Source organism: Thamnophis sirtalis, unplaced genomic scaffold (genome assembly GCF_051295495.1).
Source record: "Thamnophis sirtalis isolate CommonGarterSnake01/CBP01778 unplaced genomic scaffold, rThaSir2_p1.2 scaffold_6, whole genome shotgun sequence".
Taxonomy (NCBI): Eukaryota; Metazoa; Chordata; class Lepidosauria; order Squamata; family Natricidae; genus Thamnophis; species Thamnophis sirtalis.
In genome coordinates this window covers 113888314-113898804 of record NW_028261386.1, presented here as the reverse complement: position 1 = coordinate 113898804, position 10491 = coordinate 113888314, and the positions used below count along the sequence as shown (strand labels likewise).

At 40.8% G+C, this 10491-nt stretch overlaps 1 protein-coding gene across 1 annotated transcript; it reads right to left on the bottom strand.

Moving 5' to 3' along the window:
• Positions 1-745: 745 nt before the first annotated feature.
• LOC148045161 (uncharacterized) lies at positions 746-2899 on the bottom strand. The gene is made up of 2 exons (XM_087718740.1): positions 1251-2899; positions 746-1201 (listed from the first exon to the last, which is right to left on the bottom strand). The coding sequence occupies exon 1, from the start codon at positions 2508-2510 to the stop codon at positions 1539-1541; it is 972 nt and encodes a 323-aa protein (XP_087574866.1). The 5' UTR covers positions 2511-2899; the 3' UTR covers positions 746-1201; positions 1251-1538.
• Positions 2900-10491: the final 7592 nt, after the last annotated feature.

Sequence of the window (10491 nt, the reverse complement as noted above, 5' to 3'; positions counted from 1 at the left end):
CTAACCTATAATATCCAGTTATTGCTAAAGGGAAAAGCAACATCTGCTAATAGTATTGGTTTGTTTCCATAGTGTTCACACCAGTATTTTGACTAACCAGCCCGTCAAGAATTACACAATCCCACTCTGATACTTTTTTTTTAAGTTTTAAATATTTTATTTCATTTTCATTTTCATTTTCATTTTGTACAATCACTTATATACTGTGCAAAGAAAAAAGGAAAAAAAAAAAAACCCCCCAACATAACACTTCATTCCCCCATACACCCTCTCTTCCCCCTCCAACTTTCCTTTCACCCCTCCAACATTCCCCTCTTCTACTTCCCTTCCCCCTCAGACATCTCCCCCTCCCTCCATTTACCCTCCTTACATTCCCTCTCACTCCCTCTTTACTTCTCCCTTCTCTTTCCCTCTTCTCCCCACTTTGGTGTATCCATACAATTCAATTTGTTTTTTACAATAAAAGTAGAAAAAGAAAAAAAGAAAAAGAAAAAAAAAAACGGCAGTACACAAGTGAATTCTTATTGTTCTAAGGATTGAAACTGTAATTCCACCCTCCCCCCTCCCCCCTATAATCCCCCCTCCCTAACCCCCTTACGGCTTCGCAGGTCCCATGCCCGGCATAATTCTTTAACAAGCATTTAAGTATAATAAGGCCAACTAACTTTAAAATTTAAAAAAAGTAAGATAAAAGTAGCCAAAAAGAAAAAGGAAAAATAGTAGAAAATAAGAAATAATAAAAAAAAAAACACCCACACTCACACACAAAAAGGAGAAAGAAACAAAAAGGGTCATAAGCCCACTACGTTACCACAGCTTCCCATTATCTATAAATCTTAATCAATGTGACTCATTCCAAATTTCGATTATTTTACTACTTGCAGGGTTTCAAACTATATTAGAGCCAGGTAAGTTGATCAGTTAGAATTCCCCAACTAAAAATCTCCTTGCTTTGTCTATCTATTCAAACCTTTAATTTATCTCCTTTTTTATCCAAGTATCCAAACCTTTCTATAACACCATTAACTCAAATACTTCTTTCATTTTTCATTTCCAACACCTCCCTTTCTATCCTTACCCACCTCCACATATAAATTTTTTACCTTCCACCCTGCCTTTATCCATATCCACATATATATTTTATCCATATTCGTTGCTCCTCCCATATTTACTCCACTTTCCTGAAGATTCTCCGACCAAACTTTCTTAACCTTATATTAATATAGCAACTCAAACAAACATCAGCTTACGTTCTAGCCCCATGTAATCTAATTAAACTTTCGCTGCCCTTCCCTCTCCCACGCACCTCCCAACTCCGTTTGTCCCAAACCACAACTCAAAAAGATCACAATTTCCGCTCTCTTCACCTAAAAGAATAGTTCATGCGCAATTAAAGTTAGAGTTCAAACAAAATTTCTGTACAATATATGTCCCCAATCAGCAACGCTTCTTTCAGTCTCCATGTCTCATCATCGATATGCCACTTTTCCATTTTATCCCAGACGGAAATCATAAAGCTTTAAAAACATCGCTAGTCTTTATTCTTTAGTCTTCTGCCCTTCCGGAAGAGAAAAGCAACACGCTCCACCTTGTAACCACGTGTCTCGCTGTTTGTCTTCTCCTTCTCCCTGTCTCTCCCCAGATCCGGATGAATCAGGAAGTCCCGCCTTCAGGGTCTCGTAGTAAAATTTTCGGGCTTCACAGACAGAGTTAATGCGGTGTTTTTGGTCGCCAAATGTAACTGTAATACCAGCTGGGACTTCCCATCTATATGAAATCTGAGAGTTTCTGAGTTCTTCGGTTAAGAAAGCATACTGTCTCCTTGATCTTAACATTTGAAATGGTATTTCCTTAAAAACAATCAAGTCGTCCCCGTCAATTCTCAACCTCTTTCCGTAGAGCCTCTGTGTTATCTCATTTCTAGATTCCCTTGTAGTAAAGTATATTATTATGTCCCTCGGAAGCTGTCGCTGTTTTGCTACCCAGGAATTCTGGCGGTAAATTCTTTGAATCTGCCAATCAAAGTTAAGTCCCGGACTTCCCACCAAGCGGCTGAAAGCCTCAAAGAATGTCTGTTTCAAATTCTCCTGTTGGTTTTCACGCAGCCCTCTAACACGTATAGCAAAGGCAGACTTGTTATAATTTAATTTGACAATTTCTTTTTGTGCAGATTCAATTTCCTGTTCTAACGTTTGAATTTTTGATATCAGATTAAGGTTACTTTCTTCCAAAAGTTCCAATTTGTCCTCCGTTTCAGCAATATAATCTGTCATGACTGTCATTACCCCGATTATATCCTGCTTTGCCTGAGCAATTTTAGCATCAAATTCATCAGATAAATCCGAAATCAGTTGATTAATCTCCTGTCTGAAATCATTAAGCGTTTTAAGAAGGAATTCTTGTGTTAGCAAATCTCCCGTGGAGGGTGTAGGAAACAAGGGTAGCGGCTTCATGGCATTTTTGGGAGATATATTATTAAGGAGGCGCTTCTGTCTAAGTTTGGGAGCCATTCCAGAATAAAAATAAGAGAATCCAGCGAGCCAAAAATCAAAGTCTGTGCTCCCCTCAGATAATCTTTTAGCAATTAGTACGGAGAAGCCTTCAGGAGGGTAGGGTCAGCTAGCTGCGTCAGATCAAACACAAAAGCTACGAGATCGCCATCTTGTGACGCAGTTAAAAAAAGAAGAGAGGGAGCCTTTTGCGAGATTGAAGCTGGTATTTTAAATAGTAATAGAGAAAGTTCCTCGGGAATGTTCCCCGCCCGAATTGGCTTTTAAATAGCTTAGTTTTGTCCTGGGGGGGAGGCAATCTGCCTAGGCTGCAAAAAAAAGCAGCGCGGAAAACTGGCCGGAGTAAAGGCTCAGCTAATGTTGAACCTCTTCTCCATTCACAGCAAAAAAAAAAAAAAAGCTATGAATTACAAAGAGATCCTAACGACTGACCTTCTCCCTGCCCCTTTCTGCCAGAAAGGAGAGATATCTATAGATCTTATAAGATATACGAACCAGAGTCCTGGCAGGAGCTTTACTTAGCTCCCGACGGCGGCAGCCCCTCCCCTCGAAGCCCTGATACTTTTTTTTTTAATGAAGAAATGCAACTGTTGGTATCTAGCACTCTAGAGCTGGATTTCCTAGCTATGTAATTGTCCATGAATCCTGCAGTCTGGGTATTAAAAATCTGGATGAAATTAACTTTAGCAGTAGCAAACCCCAAACTATTATGCCGCTAGAAATTTTTTAAAAAATAGTATGAGTTGTTTAGCAGCCGCATATTAATCTTGCGGGTCTTTTAGCAGCAGCAAACTGGCAGCCTTCTCATTTTTTCCATTCCGGTCACAGTGAATGACGCTCTCTCTCGCACCTTAAGCAATAAGCAAACAATTACTCTAGTCTCAGAGGATGGCTTTCTTCCCTGGTATCTGGAGTACAATTATAAACCATCTCTGTCTTGTTATTTTTCTGTTGCCCTCACTAGTCATGCATGTATAGGCCAGGGTTGGTTGTCAAGAAGAGGTGGAAAGAATGTGTCTGTCTTCTGACTTTTCCACTCAGTTTCACTCCCCAATCTTTTTCTCCATGTGATTCTCCTTCTCTCTTGCCTTCCGCCGGCCGTCATAGTATTCAGCAGTGAATCCCAATGTTCTGAGTTGCAAGCAGCTGGCTATTAACGGCACTACGACAGCCTTTCCTTCTACAGGACAGGGAGGTTGGGATTCTTAGCTCTTTGTCTGGCTCTAAATAGCTCTAAGGTTTTGGAATAATTTGAGCCTTATCACATTTTGAGTCCTGGGTTAGAAAATCAAGTGGAAAGGTGGAGGCGTGGCAATGTCATAAAACTCAATCAATGCTAAAATTAGGCCTAACAATGGAAATAGTAATCAGAAACAAGCATGTCTAGAAGGGTGTATGTGTGTGCATGCATGCGCACGCACACACACATAACCTTTTGGGAGAAGAGATATTTCTGTATGGAAAAATATAAACCTTTGATGCCGAAGAAATGTAATATATTTGATAGGAAATTTGAATACTTGGAAGATAGGAATAGAATACATTGGACCCAGATCTATAAATATAAAGTTTAAATTGTGAATGTACCTTTTTATAATAAAAATATTATACAGAAATATTCCTAAAAGTAGAATCAGAGAGAGGGGGGAGAGAGGGAGAGAGAGAGGGAGAGAGATAGGTGGGGAGAGAGTGAAATAGAGGAGAGGACAGAATATATATGACTGACTGACTGATCCAGGTCAGAATCAGGGGTGGGCTCCAGCAGTCACTACTGCCGGTTCACTTGTGGCTGCGCCACACGCCCACATGCTTGATGCGTACTGCGTGTGCATGCGCAGTGTAATAAAAATTGTTCTGTGCATGCGTAGAAGTAAAAAACAAGAAAGAGGTGCCATAGGCGCCACCCAGAAAACCAGCTTGGGGCATGGCAGGCCTGGGTCACTGCCAGTTCCAATGACCCAGGCTGCCAAACCACTAGTGGTTCAGCCGAACTGGTCCAAACTGGTAGGAACCCACTATTGGTCTGAATGTAAGCCTCTAGTGATTTAAAGTGAGATATTTTAAGAAAGATTGAAGATTGAAATAAAACAAGCCCTTTACTTCAAGGGGCAAAGTAGTTGTGCTGCCTTGCTTTATCGGTTTGAACTGTTTCTTTTGTCACTTGCAATAATTGGAAGAGTTTTCCAGTTAACTACAGGAAGTACTTTAAAAGGCTCTCGCTCAGCATATGCTGGAGGATAAATGCTGAGAAATCTTGACAAAAAGAACTGTAGTACATTAATGACCTTTCAAGGTGAATCCAACCTGCTTCCTCAAGTCTCTCACACACACCTACATACACAAACAAATGCCATATTTTGTTATTTTCATCCAATATATATCCTGTTATGAACTATACTTATTTTTAAAAGTATCTTTATCTGTAAATTGGGAGTTATAATCTGAGAAAACAATAACATGGCAACTACTCACTCTTGGTTTAAAAGTCTCATTTGATGGTAAAAAAATGGCTGGCATTCTCTGGACTCTAAAAATTAGATGCTATAAACTAGCAGTGAACAAAAAAAACCCACAATGACAACAATAAAGCGTCCTAGCCAAAAGGAAATGCAAATTTCTATACATCTAAAGCATTGCCAAAAAAAAAAAAAACCCACCCTAATTTGGATGTGTTTAATATAGTTTAATATGAACTGTGGTGGTGCAGTGGTTAGAATAAAGTATTGCTGGCTATCGTATTTTTTTGGATATAAGATACACTGGAGTATAAGACACACTGGACTATAAGACACACCAGGAAGAAAACAAGAAAAAAATATTTTTTCCCCTCTGTGCATCGAGTTTTCACCCTCCCCAGCCCTCAGAAGCACTGTGCTCTACACAACCCATTTTCACCAAAAAAAATGGGCTTGGGAGGGCAAAAACATGATGGGTGGAGGGATTCTGCCAGTTTTTGGCAAAAATGGGCTGTGCAGAGCCCTGCAGAGTGCTTCTGGGGACAGGGAAAGGCAAAAATGTGATGCGCGGAAGGTTCGGGAAGCCCAAAATGCCCATATTCAGTCTGTAAGACACACCTAATTTTTCACCCACTTTTAGGGGGGAAAAAGATGTGTCTTATATTCCAAAAAATACAGTAATTCAGTTTATTGCCAGGAGTTCAATCTTCACCAGTTCAAGGTTGACTGAGCTATTCATCCTTCCAAGATCGATAAAATGAGGACCCAGATTGTTGGGGACAATATGCTGACTTTGTAAACTGTTTAGAGAGGGCTGGGAAGCTGTATATAGGTCTATGTACTATTGCTATGGTCAGTAGGAGTCATGCTCCATTTGATGATGTGATCAATAAAACAATATGTTGAGTCTTAGCAACCTTATAAAGAGATCTTCTCCAGAATAATCTATCCTCAACCTGGCCTTTTAGGTTTCCCAATAGTGCACATATTGCTTTTGTAACTGAATCCATCCATCTTGCTGTTGGCTATCCCCATCTTCTATTTCCTTCTATCTTTCCTAGCAATAGCAATAGCAGTTAGACTTATATACCGCTTCATAGGGCTTTCAGCCCTCTCTAAGCAGTTTACAAATTCAGCATATTGCCCCCACAGTCTGGGTCCTCATTTCACCCAACTCGGAAGGATGGAAGGCTGAGTCAACTTTGAGCCGGTGAGATTTGAACCGCCGAACTGCAGATAGCAGTCAGCTGAAGTGGCCTGCAGTACTGCACCCTAACCACTGTGCCACCTCGGCTCGGGGTGCATTATAGATTTCGGGGTAGCATTATAGATTTCTAATGTGTCCAAAATAAGGCATTTGGAAAATTGATTTTTACCACCTTCTCAAGGTCATCAGCTCTAATTCAATACAGAGATAAATAAATTATTCTGTTTCTGATTCATGGCAGTTTCTGTTCTTTCATATGCTTCTTCCTTCTATGTTAACTTGCATTTTTTTAAAAAATCCAGAAAACGTTAGCTCTATTATTAATAATCTAATACAGCTCAAAACTGTGTTGTTTTTGAATGTGTTAGCTCTAATTGTGATCCGTTCTCCAGAAATACAATTCCATCTTAATCTACAGTGTCTGTTTAGGAGTGGAACAGAAGTTCTAAACAGCTGGACTCATTCTGTGAATGATCCATGATTCTTCAGAGAATGAGCCATTTTCATTCTGAGTGTTGTTTTAATTTCCTCTGAAAACTTACAATATAGGAAATTGTACTTTGCAGAGTTGGAAACATACACTACTGTAAACAGTTATATTGTCAGAGAGCAAACAGTACTCTCTGCCCTTGCTAATGGGTGTGTGTTTTCTTCTTCTCACAGAAGAATTCCACAAAGGGTAGTCTATCATAGTTGTGCATGAATTAACATTTTAAGGAGCTTTCCCAAAGATTGGATTATGACCAATGAGACCAAAAATGTTACAATGAGTAATGATGCTCCTTTCATCCCACCTTCAAATCTCTTTTTTGGGGCGGGTAGGGGGGGATCTTTTCTATTTCCAGTCTTTGCCAATACACTATTAACGCAAATACATCCAGCTGCAATTTTACAATATCCCAGGTGGCTGTCAAGTCTTCTGTCATATTGCAGAATGTGTTTTAGGGACTTGTCCTTAATTATATTTTATCATTGGAGAGTGGTAGTATTTGTATATTCCATTGTAAAAATATGCTTTTTGTTGCCTGCCCTAAATATGCCAGTTATGGTACAGCAGCAGCTGAGGGATGATATTGCAGTCTAGGGTTTTTTTTGGGGGGGGGGGAAGGGTGAGAAAATGTAGAGAATAAAGGAAGGAAGGAAGGAAGGAAGGAAGGGGAAGAAAGAGAAAGAGAGAAAGAGAGAGGGAGGAGAGGAAGAGAGAGGGGGAGAGAGAGCATTGCATAGTATAGTTTTTAATGTAGTGACAGATGTCTTGTTATGGTGCAACTGTGAAAATTATGGCATAAATGGAATGAAGGCAGATGTTTTATGTTCTATTTTGATTGTATGCTTGCAAATTTATTTTTATTTTGTCAGCTGAGCAGAGTCAATTAGAGTTTGGTGGCATCTAAGTTGAATGAAGTTCAAATAAATAAAGCAGCTAACTTGAGCAAGCTGCCCCTAACCATCCACTTCTTGCCTCACATCTTTAACAAGCTACATCATGTGGGGTAGGGCTTGGATGGCCCTAGATGGCAGCAAAGTAGATTCTGTTAGCTGCCATCTTCTGCTCATCCAGATTTTTATGGTCCAGATATAATAATCTAAGTGGGAGACCTCACTAACAACCCTATAGAAACAGGAGGGAGATAGTGTACAAATAACCTCTCCTATTGCATTGGCATCCTTCAGTCTCAAAACACTATGGTATCATGCTCTGGAAGGAGGTCAAGGCTGGAGTGTCTTCTCCAGCTCGAGGCCTGGGTAGATTAATATGAGGGATAGACTGTTACTCAAGCAGCAGATCCCCCCTCTCCACATCACTGAAATAGTCCAATGGAATGGCAGAGCTGATACAAAGGTTCCAGTTGCATCAGAGGAGTTACCAAAACGTGATTGTACACAGTCAAACTGCTTCCGGGACTCCGGCTCCGGATTTTGCCTCAAGGTTGACTCCTGAAGCCTTTTCCAGTAGTGGATATAGCCACAAGGCAGTGGAGGTTTGTAATCAGAGTTTCCCTTCTCTTAGAAGATGGTTCTGCTGCTTTATCTGCCATTGGGGCGTAAAGCTCTCTTCCGCCTTTAAAACCATTGACCATCTTCTCCTGTAACCCTGGAAAGAGGCACTTATGAGGTGCTACCAGCCAGGCCATCTGGACCAAGGTTTTTTAAGGAGGTGTTACTCCTCCATCACTCACCCTTGGTCCTGGCTTGTGACAGGCAGAACCTGGCTTCCCAAATGTTGGTCCAGGAAGCGGGTTTAACTTCTATTATTACTACTATTATTGCTATCCTCATCTGCTGGCGTTCCCACTCAGCCACCATCTCAGCAGCAGTTTCAGCAGGAATAGGTTTATCTTCTCTAAAAATTCTTGTATCTGTTTGTTTGTGACCATCAGTTGGGCAACAGTTATTGAAGCAAAGTGAATTCAAGTAGACTAACTTACAGAGTGTTTGGACCCATAACTCTCATGGGAAATAAATTTGTTAAAGCCCGGCTACATCAACACCACTGCTGCATTATCACATTCTGCTGCAATCACATGATCTTCATTTCCAATGCTTTCTGACAGTTTCCCAGAAATCAGTGGGGAAGCCAGCAAGTACTGTAAAATGTATTGTGATTCCAACACTCCCTACAAACCTTTCAATAGCAAAGAGTTTGCTTGTGGGAAGCTTGCAGGAAGAAAGTCAGTGGGGAAGCTGACAAGGAAGGTCACAAGTTATTGAGGTCTCCTCTACCCACACATTGTCTCTAAGCCCCTTTACACTTGCTTCACGCTAAACACTCAGAGAACCTTTCGATCTCCCTTCCACCCAGCAGTAGCTACTTACTAACCTGTCTCCTGGTTTTGGATTGTCATCTTCTTGCTGGCCTTATAATCCTTGTTTAAGTCAATGGGAAAGCTGGCAAAAAGTTGAAACTTGATAGGAAGAGAGGGAGGGAGGGAGGGAGGGAGGGAGGGAGGGAGGGATGATCCTTCCTGCCAGCTTCCCACAAGGAAACTGAAAATAATGATAGATGAAAATAATGTCACACATTTATTAAATGCCAGAATTATTTATACTGGTCAGAATAGAGAAAAAATGGTCAGAAAAAAATTAAAAGTCAATATTTATATGTTAATAAGATGTAAGAGAAGTAGGTATGATAGGTTCACTGACAAAACCGCGAAGCCCTTTTCTGCACCGACATAACCATGGAGGGCAAATCCGTGCCATCCGAAGCGCTAAGCAAAATGCGACCTTAGTGCGCTGACATAACCGCGGAGGGCAAATCCGCACCTTCCGAAGTACTTAGCAAAATGCTTTTACTAGCATTCAAAAGCTAACCCTAACCCTAAACCTAACCCTAAACCTAACCCTAAACCTAACCCTAAACCTAACCCTAAACCTAACCCTAAACCTAACCCTAAACCTAATCCTAAACCTAACCCTAAACCTAACCCTAAACCTAACCCTAAACCTAACCCTAAACCTAACCCTAAACCTAACCCTAAACCTAACCCTAAACCTAACCCTAAACCTAACCCTAAACCTAACCCTAACCCTAACCCTAACCCTAACCCTAAATCTAACCCTAACCCTAACCCTAACCCTAACCCTAACCCTAACCCTAACCCTAACCCTAACCCTAACCCTAACCCTAACCCTAACCCTAACCCTAACCCTAACCCTAACCCTTACCTTAACTTAAATCAGCTTTCTGTCGTCGCGCTGTTGTAAAGCGCCCTTCTGTCACCACGCTATTGTCGCCGCGCTGTTGTCGTCGCGGTGATGATGTCATGGTTTTAGCGACGCGCTTTTGTCGATGCGCTTTTGTCGTGCGCGCTTTTGTCAGGTCACGGGTATGATAGATATTAAACCAGTAACTATGATGTGTTGGAAATTCCATCACTGGAGGAGATTGACCAATAGGAGAGAATCCTTTAGTCTTTCTTTTAATTTCTTATATATTTTATGTGCAACTTTATTTACAGAAGTTTCAAAATACTAGTTGCAACAATAGTTGGATATAATGAACAAGTGATGCTTTTCATCTTCTAGAATTTGCAGATTTAGAGTTTAGCAGGGTGGTACTGTATTTTTCAAAGTATAAGATGCACCAGAGTATAAGACACATCAAGGTTTTGAAAAAGCAAATAAAAAAAGTTTTTGTGCTCTGCAAACCTCCCCAAAACAGCCCATTTTTACAAAAATGGGCCCATTCCCCCCCCCCCAAAGGCATGAATAGCCTTTAGGGGGCTAGCAGTGCTCGGGGGGTGCCCCCCAAAAAATGAGCAGAAAATGGCCCGTTTTTCACAAAAATGGGTCTGTTTTCTCCGTCCAAAAAAGG